The sequence below is a fragment of the Gordionus sp. m RMFG-2023 genome, chromosome 2 (genome assembly GCF_954871325.1).
Source record: "Gordionus sp. m RMFG-2023 chromosome 2, tfGorSpeb1-WG-v2, whole genome shotgun sequence".
In the NCBI taxonomy this organism is placed as follows: domain Eukaryota; kingdom Metazoa; phylum Nematomorpha; class Gordioida; order Chordodea; family Parachordodidae; genus Gordionus; species Gordionus sp. m RMFG-2023.
In genome coordinates, this window is record NC_088776.1 from 60,427,369 (window position 1) to 60,443,005 (window position 15,637).

General features: G+C 30.3%; 1 protein-coding gene across 2 annotated transcripts; it reads right to left on the minus strand.

Moving 5' to 3' along the window:
• Positions 1–3,077: 3,077 nt before the first annotated feature.
• On the minus strand, positions 3,078–14,682 carry LOC135923904 (uncharacterized). 2 transcript variants are annotated; one of them, XM_065458904.1, is made up of 6 exons: positions 13,776–14,682; positions 9,247–9,441; positions 8,814–8,951; positions 7,569–7,795; positions 4,703–4,892; positions 3,078–3,477 (listed from the first exon to the last, which is right to left on the minus strand). In XM_065458904.1, exons 2-6 carry the CDS (start codon positions 9,356–9,358, stop codon positions 3,239–3,241), a joined length of 906 nt encoding a protein of 301 aa, XP_065314976.1. In that variant the 5' UTR covers positions 9,359–9,441; positions 13,776–14,682; the 3' UTR covers positions 3,078–3,238. The 2 variants fall into 2 exon arrangements, with proteins under 2 accessions (XP_065314976.1, XP_065314975.1); XM_065458903.1 differs by having other exon boundaries at positions 7,530–7,795.
• Between the last annotated feature and the right edge of the window lie 955 nt (positions 14,683–15,637).

The window sequence follows — 15,637 nt, forward strand, 5'->3', positions numbered from 1 at the left end:
ATCGAGAATGACCCAAATCGGGTCACCAGATGTGATTACACGAAGCTTTTGTCCTATATCCCTCTCCCCCCTCCCCCTTCAGTTAAAATTGTAAAATTATTTAAATATCAATTTCGCAATATAAAAATTAAAATTTCCTTTCCTAGTGATATAAAAAAACAAACTATAAATAGTGTACATTAACATTATTCAAAAATATTTAATAATAATGGATAAATTTTTTTAATGAAAGTAGATAGAAATAAAAAGGTGATTTATTTTGTGATTTGGATGGATTTCTAAAAAGTTATATCTATTGTAATTATTTTGATCAAATTTCAAAATTGTTAGCCAGTTAGGAATTAATAAGTATTTTATTTATATAATATTTTTAATTTTACTATAATTTTTGTATATATTTAAATATACAAAAGTTTAATAAGAACTGAGTATGAAAAATAATTGAACATATGTTCTAATTAAATGACAAACAGGTAATGAAAGGTAGGTGACATAATATGAAAATCGGGGATTAGGCATTTGTTATCTAAATTTTTAACTCTACAATACGATGCCTTAGATATATTTTTAAATGTTGTAAATATTCATATATTATTCAAAGTGTGATAATATTCAAACAAAAATAATGTTCTATTAAAATTATTGCCTTTATTATTTAAGTCTTAGACTATGCAATTGAGATGAAAACGCGTGATAATTGTAGATTTTTTATACTTTAAGAGTTTTAACAATTGGATTTATTCACTTTTTTATTTTTCCCATATAAATTTCTTATTTTTTAATCTTTTTCTATTTTATTTTTTGTTACTTTTTCCTTTTATGTTAATTTATAATCAATAGAGTTTAATAAGGGGATTAGAATTTATATTATGGTTTAATTTGACTTCTATTTTATTTCTAGGCACTTAATAACCAACTATCACATTGACCATTATATTTATATCCCAAATTATTGATTTTTATTTCAAATATCCATAAGCGGTCAGATGTTTAAAATCGAACTAAATTAATAAACGAACCAGAAAAGCCATCATCAGAAATTTTTCAAATAAAATGTGCTCTACAACTGTTATATAATAGGAATTAATATATTAAAATATTATACATTTGGTTATTAAATAGTAATATATGTTAAAATTTTATATAACACGCATTCATTAAATTAATTCCGACTTATTCAAATTGTACAAATTATACTTTTATTTATAGTTTTGCTTTTCGTTTTATAACTTAACCTTTTGATTTTATATTCTAATTTTAGTTTTGTAAAAATATATAAATACAACAAAATTAAAAAAGTAATAAAAGAAGATAAATTATATTTAGAAAAACCATTATTAATTTCCTATCTTTTCAACATTGATGGGTTTTACATCATGCTTCAGTTTCGGCACCTATAGAACTGGAAGAGATTGATCAGAATATCTTTACACGAATTTACTAAAATAGATCAGATGCGAAATTATTATTATCAAATTCAATAGATCAATCAGAATTCATATTTTGCTGCTAGTAGCATTAATAAATTATTTTCCTATAGCTCACTTACTTACTTTGTAGAAATCTACGAGAAACCAACAAATTTAAATTTGGTTCAGGTGATTTAATTTGATTTTGGCGGAAAATATATGCGAAGAGAATTAAAATACGCTAAGGAATGAATGTCGATGAATATTTTCATCTTACATTCATCTAGACGTGGAATCGAAAGCATAAATCTTATATGATACAGCATTAATTGAAGCCCTGGCACCTAGGCGATTATCGAGACGCGATATTAATGTTGATTCAACTGAAGGTGTTATAAAATATCAATCCTCATCCCATTTTTTGGACATCTCCAAATTTTATTACCTAAGGACCCCTTTCTACGTTTCCCTGATCCTACTATCATCCTTTAATTAAAACTATTGAAGAGGCAACCAAGCTATGAAATACTTATCTTTTAAGAATCAAACATTTTATAACTCCATGAAATGTGTATCATTTCACACTGAAGTGTAATATTCTGCAAATTCTTTTTATACGTAATATTTTCCAACACTTTTATAATATTAAATTAATGACCTTTTAAGCGTATATCGTGCAACAAACAACTTAACCTTTTAGTATGTTGTCCGTTCTCTTTAACCAAACTCTTAAGATATATATAGAGGTAGCTACACTTTAAGTAGTTTTTTCAACAACAAATTAATAAATGTAAAAGATAGTATTGTTAAACTAACTTTGACCATCTCTATTGTGGTTTCAGTCAAGCTTTTAGCCTAAAAAAATTGAATTAAGCCTCTAACTTGAGTAGTCTCAAAACTTGAAGATTTATTCGAATATTTTTGGATAGCTGTTTTATATTTGGCTAAAGTTAGGTAATTTAACTACACTATTATTAACTACGGCATTAGCGATAGATATTAGTCATGAAAATGGATGGATGGAATCCCCCGTGAGAGGGAGATCGGTAAAATGAAGCGTTGAAAAATAAAACGGGAATTCGTTTAAAAATGCAAAGTGTTGTGGATAATGTTGTTAAAAAACCCGATTTGGGTAGATTTTCGAATAATATTATGCCAACCTGAAGATTTTGCTCACGGATGGTATAAAGATTCTGACACGTATGGCACGATACAATATTTTTGACCAATGACATATAAATAACACCTAGACCGACGATGCCTTCATTAAAACCGCGCATCAATAAATAAAACAGCTGGGGACGCCATTTTGATTACCCGTATCGTTACTTAAAAATTTTAAACGAGTGGCGCCAATTTATTCCCATGTCTTCGCGCAAACTTTATCAAAGAAACGCCCGATGGTCGAAATAATAAGGAAGCGAGTTTTCAATTTGATAGTTAGTTTTTAACCCGAGAATAATTACTATATGGGTTACCAAAATGGCGGATCCAGCTGATTTGCATTCTACAACTCAGTCTAGGTACCATTCTTTGAGCTGTTTAACAAACGCTAACTTCTTCGAAAGAAATTAGTTCCATATTCATAAAAAAAAAAGTAGCCAATTTCAAAAAGTTATTTTTTTTTATTTTTATGCGGCTAAACGATTAAAAAATTCATGAAAAATATCGATCAGATGAAACGCCGTATAAATCATAAATCGATCCACTAGATGTTCACGCAAACATTGTTTAAAATCATAGAAAATTTCGTAACGCGGTAAATTTAAAACTATTAATACGATATTATACTATAGTAAGAGAACATTTTTTTTCTTTCTTTCTTGCTTTCAATATTTAAATTTATATATCCTCCTTGGAGACATTCGACGTTTTTTGAAATTACTGTTCCTATTTTTTTCCGTTAAACGCCGTTTCCCGTTCAATCTTCCGTATTCCCTTAAATTCTTCCCGATCGATCCTATATTTTGAGCTATCTTTCTTTCCCTTTTCCCGAATGTATTGTCCGCCAAACGTCCGGTTATATCAAGTTTAGCAACCTTGTTTCCGCCCAGACCTTGAACATTATCTGAAAAATAATTAACACATATTTTTTTTAAGGTTGTGTCCTAAATATCAAAAATAAAATTACGAAAATTTAACGAAAAAAAAGAAAGAAGGAAATAATCTATTTTTAATTATAAAAATGAAAAACATGTCCCTTAAACATAATTCTAGAAAATGTTAAAAAAACTTCTGGAAGTATTTTTTTATTTCTATAACTTTTCAAGCCGGATTTAGGACACACAGCCTAAAATAACAAAAATTCAGAGGTTGAAAACCCAAACCTAATATCCTCTGAACCCAGGAGACTTTATCTGGGAATCAAAACCTGACCCCTCTTATTTGAGCATATTAATTCTTGGGAATGTTTCTGGAATCGGAAGTGCAAGTAATATTATATAGTAAAGTTGTTTTTAAAAATACTGCGCAATTCATTTTAGAGGGGTTTTTATTTGAAACCGGAAACAGAACCTGCAAGTAGAGGTTTGCAATTGACAGGTTTTTTTACTCCAAGACACCAGTCAGTTAATTGCTTAAAAAATTTAATCTCCTGACCAGCCCGCCCATAATTTTTCTTAGTTGTCTCCCACCATCTCTCCTGCCTATTTATCAAAAACATATGTTGTAACCCGACCGCCCACTCTAATGCTTAGAAAATTATATGATTGATCGCATTGGCTTTTCTGTTCAGCTTATTTCGGCCCGACCTATTGTTTAACTCACCTGCTAGCTCGATGTTTAAATATTTTTAACCCCTCCCCCCACCCCCCATTGCGGACCTCTGGAACCGTATGACAATAAAGAACTGGAATCAGAAACCACTTTTTAACATTTTTAGGAACAATCTAGAAAATATATTCTGTCCCCAGGTTCCGGAATACCAAAGGATCTGATTTAAATAATAAGTAGAAATAAACAAAACATTTCCCCAAAAATTGTCAAATTTTTAGATCGATAATCTGCGAGGATTTGTAAATTAACAAATTGCAAATTTAATTAGCCCCAAAAACATGGCAAAATATGATTAAACTCATAGCAAAATGTAATTAAAAGCATATCAAATTTTAATCAAAGGCATATCAAAATACAATTTAAAAAAAACGGCAAGTTAATTAAATGGGTAATGATAATGAATATTAAACTGTATGAATATAATAGTTATAATTATAATACGACTCCTTTAATATACCCTCTTTTCTAAATAGTAGCCTTAATAATATCGCGAATCCCAAAGGCATAGAATGCTATACCTTCTTTATCAATAGTGTCATCTTCTCCGTCTCGAATGTCAGGAGTCTCTTCCTCATCCGGCGGAACAATTTGAGAGTTATCGTAACCCAAACCAGGATCCTCTATCGGTGGATAATCATCTGGGTTGCCTGGGCTTATTCCTTCATCAATGTCGGCCGTAGATATAGATATTTTATCGGGTTGGTGAACCTGTGTAATATTTTCACCCGCGCGTAAAAGTCAATTTTATTTAATAACCTAAACTTAATTCGCCTCCATTTCATCTTAATACGAGATTTAAAAAGTTTAAAATTTTTGGGAATTGAATAATTGATCCCGAATAAGATTTAAAAGTGAGAAGTGGAATGGGAAGAGCCAAGTGGGAATCAAGCCAATAAAAATTAAAAATCGTTGAATCTTTTATGCCACACTACGATTTATTTTCACAATCTATATTTTAAAAATAAAACGAATATTTAACACGTTTTATAGGAATCATCTTTTGGAATTTCTATAATCTTTTATATACCCTTTTTTTCACCCATCAAAGTTACTTTGTACAAAATCTGTTATCATTAATTATATATTTAGCATTGTTCTTTCTTTCTTTCTTTCTTTCTTTCTTTACAATATTTTTTGGCCATAAATGATTTCCTATTCGTTAACACAAGTAAAATATATTTATGCCATTACTTTGGGTAATAGAAAATATGATAATAAACCACGAAAGTTATACCTAATCAACGACATATAATAATAATACCTTTTAGACCGACGATGCATTCATTAATAGTGTACATTAGAGGTCTGCGAAGTTAGGGCCGGCCCGTACCTCAGTCCGAGTCCGACCCGGCCCGAACGGGTTTCGGGCCGGTATCGGGCCGGGTCGGGTCTAATATTTTTTTTTAAAAAATCAGGCTGGGTTTGGTCATCAATTTTATATTGAATTGTACAATAAAAATATGAATTTCTTTACCGAAATTAAACGACATATAACACACGTGTCTTTTAAATTAATTTCTATAATTCGGGCCAGGCCGGCAAAACTTAAAATTTCGGGCCGGGCCGGACTTGAAAAATCGGACCCGATGCAGATCACTAATGCGCATTAATGAAAAACAGCTGTGGGCGCCATTTTGATTACCCGTATATCATTATTTAAAAATTTTTAACGAGGAGGGCCCCAATTTATTCCCATGTCTTGACGCAAATTTTATTAAAGAATCGCCTCATCATTGAAACGATAAGGAAAGTAGGTTATGAATTTGATAGTAGTTTTTTTAAACATGAGAATATTTGCTATATGGGTTACAAAAATGGCGGGTCCAGCTGATTTGCATTCAACGAGGCTTTCAAATGCATTATTATGAATGTATGGTCATTATACGTCATTGAGCTTAATCTATCAAAAATGGTCGGTAATCATAAAATATAAATAAGTATTACGACAATTTATTATATACAATAATTCAAAACATAATTATTTTAAATAAATAAAATTATATTTCGCAAATTATATATTTAATATTTCTTTTAAGATAAAAATTATTAAATATTATTTTTTTTTTAAACCTTCTCATGCTTTTAAAAGAAGTATTGTATAAACTTTGTCCATTAAATTCGATGGGACATATCCCCAAAGTGAATATGGGAGAGAAGAACTAGGCAAAACTGACCATGATTTCGTTATTCTTTTGTCAAGAAAAGGGGGTTAAAAAAATGAAAGAGAAGAGAAGAGAAGAGAAGAGAAGAGAAGAGAAGAGAAGAGAAGAGAAGAGAAGAGAAGAGAAGAGAAGAGAAGAGAAGAGAGAGAAGAGAAGAGAAGAGAAGAGAAGAGAAGAGAAGAGAGAGAGGAAGAGAAGAGAAGAGAAGAGAAGAGAAGAGAAGAGTTTTAAATCTTTTTTTTAAAAAAATATTGAATTAATTTTATTAAAAGAAAGTGTTTTATCATCGACTTGTATAAAAAACTTCGAATTCTGAATATAATTGATAAAATATATTTCGGGTCTACCTCCGATTTCAGATCTCTCTTTGCATTAAGGGAATTCTTTTATCATTATTGGAAAATATTATGTATTTTTTAATATGAGGATTATGCATCCTATACTCGTTGGGACAAAGCTTTCAACTATCCCATTAGCTTTTCTTTCTTTCTTTCTTTCTTTCTTTCTTTCTTTCTTTCTTTCTTTCTTTCTTTCTTTCTTTCTTTCTTTCTTTCTTTCTTTCTTCTTTCTTTCTTTCTTTCTTTGTTAAAAAAAATGTATTTTTAAGCGATATACGAAAATTGGATATGAAATTGCAAGCGCCAATATATTCTAAAACCAAAATATATACGTTTTATTACACAAATAAACCATCTGGCAAGTAAAAATCGATTCTTATAAGTAAATTTATATACGCGAATAACGTGGACAATTCAAAATGGATTGTTTCCCGATAATTATAATTATATATATCTAAAGAACTATTGCCGATCTGACCTTTCTCCCTCTTCCTCCCTAACATGATCAGCAGTAAATCCCAATAGCTTCCTCGACTCAGATGTTATGTTTCCCAAATCTAAAGTAAATTTTTGTTCGCAAATAACGTGGACAATTCAAAATGGATTGTTTCCCAATAATTAGAATTATATATATCTAAAGAACTATTTCCGATCTGACCTTTCTCCCTCTTCCTCCCTAACATGATCGCAAGTAAATCCCAATAGCTTCCTCGACTCAGATGTTATGTTTCCCAAATAAAAAGCTTATTCTAGGGTTAAAACTGAGAACCAGAACAAAAAAAGTATACATAGTATAAATTTCTGCCCGAATATTTTTTAAAAAAAAAAAAGAAGAAAAAAAACACTTTGATATGCCCGTGACCACCGAACCCATAATGGCTAACCTCGCTAGGAGCGTTCGGTAATCTGTAGTAATCTTCGCCGAGATAAGAAGGCACATTTCCGTCGGGTATCCCTGGCCCGATGGGGCTATATGGCCCATCTTCGGGTGGTTGAAGATTCGCCCCAGAGCAAGTGCAGACCAGACAACCCATCTCGTTTCGGGTATAAATGAGGCGATGATCGTTGCACGTCGGGCAACCTCGCTCTTTGCATTCCGGCGGTTGGTCCACTTTAAAAAAAAATTTTTTTAAATAAAAATATATAATTTTTCTTTCAATCAAATATAATGTTTATTTCCATCATCATAATTGATCGATTTAAAATAAAAATAATATTAAATTAGAATATTTTTTGAATTATTCCTTTAAATTATTTATATATATATATATATACCTTTCCTTTCCTTTCCTCTCCTTTCCTTTCCTTTCCTTTCCTTTCCTTTCCTTTCATATATATATATGTGTTAGATGTGTATCATTTTTTGAGCACATTTTTAAAAAATTTTAAAAATCTGATTTTACCGGAAGTGTATGTCGTCATGTTTTGGAATAACCTGCCCTATGAATTTCAGAAAATCTTTTCCACCAACATTTACAACTCATTCATGCCATCTGGAAACTCTAAAATTAATAAATACACTTCCCTAACCAATTGCAATCTCATACCAATCGTGTCCGACACAACCGGTTTTTTTGGCAATCATGCCCTAACCTTGTTCAAATCCCTTGGTAAAAAAAATTCGCGCCATCACTGGTGACCCACGGGAAGGCTTCTATCTCAGACAGCGCATATCTATTGATATATGCAGATCTAACTACATTGCCATCCACGGCTCTCTTTCTTGACCTCCTCCCGCCCAACATACAATTTACTATACTAATTTTTTTTTATTATTATTATACAGCTTTTTATATAGATTTTAATTTACAAATAGTTTACATGATATTTTTAATATATATTTTTAAGTTACGTATATCATAAATGACTCAAAAGGTTCACAGCAAAATTGTCTACAATTCATAAGATAGGTTATTCTTCCCAACCATGACAGAATATCTTTCCGGTAAAGACCCAGATTTTTTTAAATTTTTGAAAAACGCGCTCCAAAAACGATTTAAGGTTGTAGGAATAAACACATTGACGCTAATGTAATATATTAATAAACCCCAATGACGTCCCAATTTACCCCCCACGGAAATTTCTCTCACAAATAGCGTAAGGTAATTCATATATATATATTAATAAACCGCAATGACATCCCAATATGCACCCTTGGAAATTTCTCTCGTAAATGGCGTAAGGGCAATCGTGGCATCGCACTGGCTCCTCCGCCTCTAGAACGCACACTAAAGGACCATCCCTGATCTTTCGCAATTTCAATCGAACTAAATTAAAAGGGTAAAAAAAAATGTGTATAAATAAAATGTCGTTGCTTAGGGCTAGGTTTATAGTATATACGTAAGCGATATCGCCCATGCGATACGCGTTTCGTAATTAAATGATAGCATTGCTGTATAATTTAATAATAACGCATTTTTATAAATTACGCATGTGAACGAGATCGCGGCAATTATCGCGTTTACTATTGAACTATGCCCCCCCCCTCACCCCCGGTATTAAAAAATATAATATATTATTGAATTTATTTTATATATAATATAATATTATTGGTTGGCTTACTTAAGTCGTTAGATCCCACATTATTTATGCTCAAGATCTCGGCGCAGTTTCTTAGATGCACTAGAAGCGATAAGATCGCAGATACGATCAGGAGATTAACTCCAAATGTCATTTAAAGTTATGATAATAAATGTCTTATCGTTCAGTTAAATTTCCTTCCATTTTATTTTAGTTCAAAGCCGAAAACGAAAAAATCTATTTTTTTTATTATAAATAAATGTAAAAACAACATCTAATATTAAAATAGATATCAGATGTAATTATAAATATTTTTCAAATTATTTTAGAACTGTACGAATTTTCTAGAAATATACCGAATTTGAATTTATACAAATTAATTTTAAAAAAAAAATTAAATTTCTCTATTAGTTCAGTTTTTGTGGTTTAAATTTTGTAAAAGTTTTTGATCCAACTCACTTGAAGCGATGTTAAATTATTTTCTCTTTATAAAAACAGTTTAAAATTTAAATTTTTCACCCGATTTCAGCAATATTAATATTTGTAATGGATATTTTCTCATTTGTGCATTGATATTTACAATGCGATTGATATCATACCATCCTCAACCCCCCCCCCCCTTATTACCATTTCTAATTACAATTTTGGAAATTTCATAGGCCATTCAATTGCATTTTTTCTTTCTCACAAGCGATATTAGCATTAGTAATCGTGTTCTCTTCTTTATAATCGGATTGCATTTCTATATATTTACTCGATTATATTTTTTGGAAGTAATTACAATGTTTAATTTTGTTCAAATCGTCTTGATTTTATTATGAGGAAAGTAGAATTATAAGCGAGATTATAAATTAATGTTTCATTCCTCATAAAAATAAATAAAATTTTGTTTGTAGCTAAATAACCAATTTGAAATCATTATATCTATGCGTCTTTTAAACGATTCGTATTATCCTAATATAACTCTACTTAACATGAGTAAATGTGCTTGATTGAACCCTAACTCTATAAATATATAATTCAGCAAAGATTTTTATTGATGATTTCTATTCAACACGACTTTTTAATAAATGTAAATTACAAAGGAACCTTTCTAAAGAACCAATTTGAAATCATTATATCTATGCGCCTTTTAAATGATTCGTATGATTCTAGTATAACTCTACTTAACAATGAGTAAATGTGCCATATTTGGATAATACTTTGAACCCTAACTCTATAAATATATAATTCAGCAAAGATTTTAGCGTATAAAAAGGAGTATCCACCTTTCAACGCCTACTGTTAGTCATTAGTATAGTTGGGCAATAATTTATTTTGGCTAAGGATAGCCGATTAATTTTTGTTAAGGCTAAACCTGGACCTATTTCAATTGGCTAAGGTTAGGCTTAAGACTATTTTAATTGGCTAAAGGCTGGATATTCTTCGCTAAAGCGGAGCTTAAGTCGGTTTCAATTAGCTAGCTAAGCTTAAGCCGATTTATTTTGGCTAAGGTTAATCCTGAGCCGATTTTTTTTTTGCTAAGAATTAGCTTAGGCCTATTACAATTGTCTAAGACTGATTTTAAGCCAATTTTAATTAGCTAAGGCTAAGTTTAAGAAGATTTTAATTTGCTAAAGCTAAGCTTACGCCAATTTTAATTGGCTAAGGTTAAGTTTAAGTCAATTTTTGATTGGCTAAGGCTAAGCTTAAAGCTATTTTGATTGGCCTAGCTTAACATATTTTAATGGTTAAAGTTGAGCTATTTTGACTGGCTACAAATGCTCTATTTTAATGTAAATTTAATAATGATATAATTCAGAATAGTGACAATTGTCATTGGTCATCTTAAAACCCTTTCAATGTTTTTTAATGAAATCAGGTATAAATGAATATATTAAATCTTCCTAGTGAAAATTCAATGATAATGAAATTCATAAGGATAAAAATTTCCCCACAACTGCCACAAAAGCATAATATTCGTGTGAAAATTACCATCAAGACAAAATCTTTAAAAGCATTTATATCTTAAGAGATGTTACTAATTTGGAATTGGGTATAATTATTAAATAAATCTTTCACAGTGCCTGAGTCTTGTTTCAATTAGTTTCATTTTGCTCATGGGGACATGTGATAGAAATAATTAATAAATTTTTATATATTAGGAAAGGAAGATAACTGTTTTGCCAATATTAGGATGATTATTTATTATATGACAAAACAGATGAAAAAATACACGTAGAAATTGACACCCTAACTCTACCTACCGAGAAGGTTTAACTCTATTAGCGGCTTCGCAGCTAGTATTGGAGGTTAGGCCATCTTTATCTTTTAAATAACCCTTTATTTTGGCTGCTATTTTTTTTAAAAGCTGCTTCATTTACTACACCATCTGATATTGCTTGTATATCATTTATGCTGTTATAGATACTATTTAATGCACAAAGAAAAAAAATATCCTCCATATTTTATTGATTATCCCTTTGAATTATCGGAGATAAATAATTCTTTAATTTCATTAAATACTTAAATAATATTCTTCTCCAGCTGATATTTCTTAATTTTCGAATAACCTAAAATGAAATATAATTAGATATAAAAAGATAATTTTTCTTTAGCATACCTAATTTGTTTTTTTTATAAATACAGGAACATTTAATGTTGGGTAATCGGCTAGAAACTACGCTTAAGCCCTATAAAATCGGTTAAACCTAATCGGCTTAGCCGTTTTGTGCTCGGCTAAAATTATCCGATTAAGCAACACTAAAAATCAAGGCTTAGACGTTTGGTGCTCGGCAAAAATTATCCGATTAGGCAACACTAAAAACCTCGGCTTAGCCGTTTTGTGCGCGACTATAATATCCAATCTAAAAATCTCGTCTTAGCCGTTTTGTGCTCAGCTAAAATTATCCGATTATGCAACACAAAAATCTCGGCTTAGCCGTTTTGTGCTCGACTATAATATCCAATCTAAAAATCTCGTCTTAGCCGTTTTGTGCTCAGCTAAAATTATCCGATTATGCAACACAAAAATCTCGGCTTAGCCGTTTTGTGCTCGACTATAATATCCAATCTAAAAATCTCGTCTTAGCCGTTTTGTGCTCAGCTAAAATTATCCGATTATGCAACACAAAAATCTCGGCTTAGCCGTTTTGTGCTCGACTATAATATCCAATCTAAAAATCTCGTCTTAGCCGTTTTGTGCTCAGCTAAAATTATCCGATTATGCAACACTAAAAATCTCGGCTTAGCCATTTTGTGCTCGGCTAAAATTATCCGATTATGCAACACTAAAAACCTCGGCTTAGCCATTTTGTGCTCAGCTAAAATTATCCGATTATGCAACACTAAAAATCTCGGCTTAGCCATTTTGTGCTCGGCTAAAATTATCCGATTATGCAACACTAAAAACCTCGGCTTAGCCATTTTGTGCTCAGCTAAAATTATCCGATTATGCAACACTAAAAATCTCGGCTTAGCCATTTTGTGCTCGGCTAAAATTATCCTATTACGCAACACTTATTATGATATATCTTCATTCATTTATTTTAACAAAAATATTTTTCATTTTTTTAAAAAAAATAAATGAATAATGGATTTAAAATATTAAGAATATCTTCAATCATCCTAACAAAAAAATAAAATAAAACTTTCATAAATTAATTTTTAAACAGTATATTCTTCTGAATACTGGAAAAAAAAGTCGTAATTTTAGATCCATATTTTCAAATAAATTTATTATTTTGGGATTGCGATGGAATAATTTTAGATTGTGTCTGTCAATTTGAAATTGACAGATATGGACATTTTTCAATATGTTTCGAGAAGATATGAGATAACATTTATTAATCTTTGTTTTGTATCACGTGAGTTTAATATTTACAATTATTAACCTTTGCTTTGTAATATATTTTTTTATTATTGTGTATCATATGGATATAAATTTATGGACATGAAATAGTGATTTGGGGTTGTATTTTAAACAATTTACATTTATTAATATATATATCTATATATATATATATATGAAATAAAAATTATTTAAAAAAAAAAAATATTTAATGTTTTGCTCTCCACTTCAAATAAAAATTTATAGATTTAATAAGATAGAGAATAAGTTAACATCCTTCTGAATTACATTATTGAATTTTCAACTAAAAAAACCGATCTAAAATATTGATTATTCTCTATTTTTTTATTTTAAAAATTGGAAAGTTCCTAAAATTATGAAAATTATATTGTGAATTTCCAAACAGATTTTAAAATATTCATTTTTTTAACATTTTTTTATTTTTTAAAATGACGAATATGACAATTGTCATCCTTGTTAATTTATTCATATTGAGTTTACTCTAAAAAAATATACTAATGAAATGACTATTATGACAATTTTTACCTATTGATAATTGTTAAAGATAAAATTATTCAAATTATAATTTTTTTTGTTAAATATTACTTAATTTATTTTTTATTGAATTGTGAAAGGTTATTCAAGTTATATATTTTTTAATTAATTAATTTCATTTTTTTTAACTAAAATAATGCTCATAAAATTTATATAAAAACTATATTAAATAAAATAATAATTAAACATTTAATTAGGTATGATCAACGGGGCTTATAGACCCATGTATGGATATGCAGTTAGAACGGCATATTTCAATTGATATTCTCTGTCGAAGGTAGGAGCCTTCTTTTGGGTCATCTGTGATTAAGCGTAACCTTTGCCCTATTGTTTTGAATAATTTTAGGGCTTGGGGTCCAAATGATCCACAGTATCTGAAACTACCGGACATGGTGTCTGGGTAATCTGCCTTTTGAGAAACGACAGTGAAGGGGGTGGTGTCCAAGACTATCGATGTGGGTTTCACATAGGACGCATGATGTAGGTATTACGATTTCACATCCTAAGCGAAGGCCTATGCCTATTCTGAGTTCTTCGTTAATAACAAGCCTAGATTAGAACTAGGTACAGTTTCTAACCATTTATATCCTAGATGGCATATGGGTGAAGTTGGAATTATTGGATCTGGCAGAGGGGTAATATTATTGTCATTATGTATAATTAATAATAGAATCATTAAATTTTAAAAAGGTGGGTAGGTTGTAACATGCAGCGATGTATGTTGTATAATCTGGGAAAGTTTCACAAAAGGAGGGTATAAAATGTTCCCTTCTATATGTAGGTCGATTTTGAGAATGCATTGATCATGTGTATTATGGAGAATGACACGTGTCGAGTGGGATGCAGCCTCACATCCTCCAGCAACATTAAAACCAAACTGGTTTGGTTGTAGTAGATTGGATGGTTAGATTTTATACGGGAGCAAATTATTTTGGAAATGATTCGCTGGAAGAGTGACCCTATTGCAATAGGCCTGATGTCCCCATTGGTTTTATTTAAGGATATTAAGCGGGCTCCAAAAATGATGGGCTGAATGAGATTAGGTATATTATTATGAAAGATATGATTAAGCAATATGGTGAATTGTGTAAGTATGTTTTGATATAGGGGTATAGTTGGTTTAATTATATCTTGGAGATAAATGGCTCGAAAGCCATCGATGACTCCTGAAGAATCTTTTTTGAATGTCTTTATTACTTCCAATATTTCCATTTCGGATAGTGGAATAGGATTATTAGATAGTGGAAGGATGATTTGTGAAAAATCTTGAGGATGTTTAGATTGCATGCATGAGAGTTATATCATTATTGGGGGCCATAGTATCACTTGAACAGGCTATGATGATAGCTGAATTTACATTGCATAGGTTTATTTTATTTTCAATAAACTTGGCCTTTTTTTATCTGCCAAAAGCTTATTGAAAGAATGTGGAGGTTGTTTGGAAATATAAAAATAACTAATATCATTTGAATTTAGTGTTTTTTTATGCTTTGTGTTAAGTTTGATTTTGATGTTGGAAGATGTAGATTTAAATATATAAATGATAATAATTTCATCCAATTATCTAAGCTTTCAATATTTTTATTTAGGGTGGTTAAAATAGCTTTAAAAAAATTGTGAAAATATAATTCTGGCACCTTTTACGAGCTATTGTGGGGGGGGGGAGACTCTTTCATAAATTTTTCCACCCATTCTTGTGCCACAGCAATAAAGGTTGAATTAATGTTATTATCTGGGCATGAAGATATAGTTAAAGGGATTGTTTCTATGTTGAAGGTATTGTTGGAGCTTGAAGTTGTAGGTATAGGTTAAAATTAATATTATTAATAAGAGCAGGATAAGAAGAAGGAAGCATAACAGATTCATTGTTGTTAAAGAAAGTACCTGATGAAGGGCATCTGTTAGCTCGTTTACCATGACATATAATTTTATTTCCTTTTGTTAAGGAAACATTCTTAAGGCATGTGGGACATATCACCATGGTTCATATTATTGTTATGTATGATTATGTTTAAAGGTTACTTTATATTGAAAGATTCTTGATATACA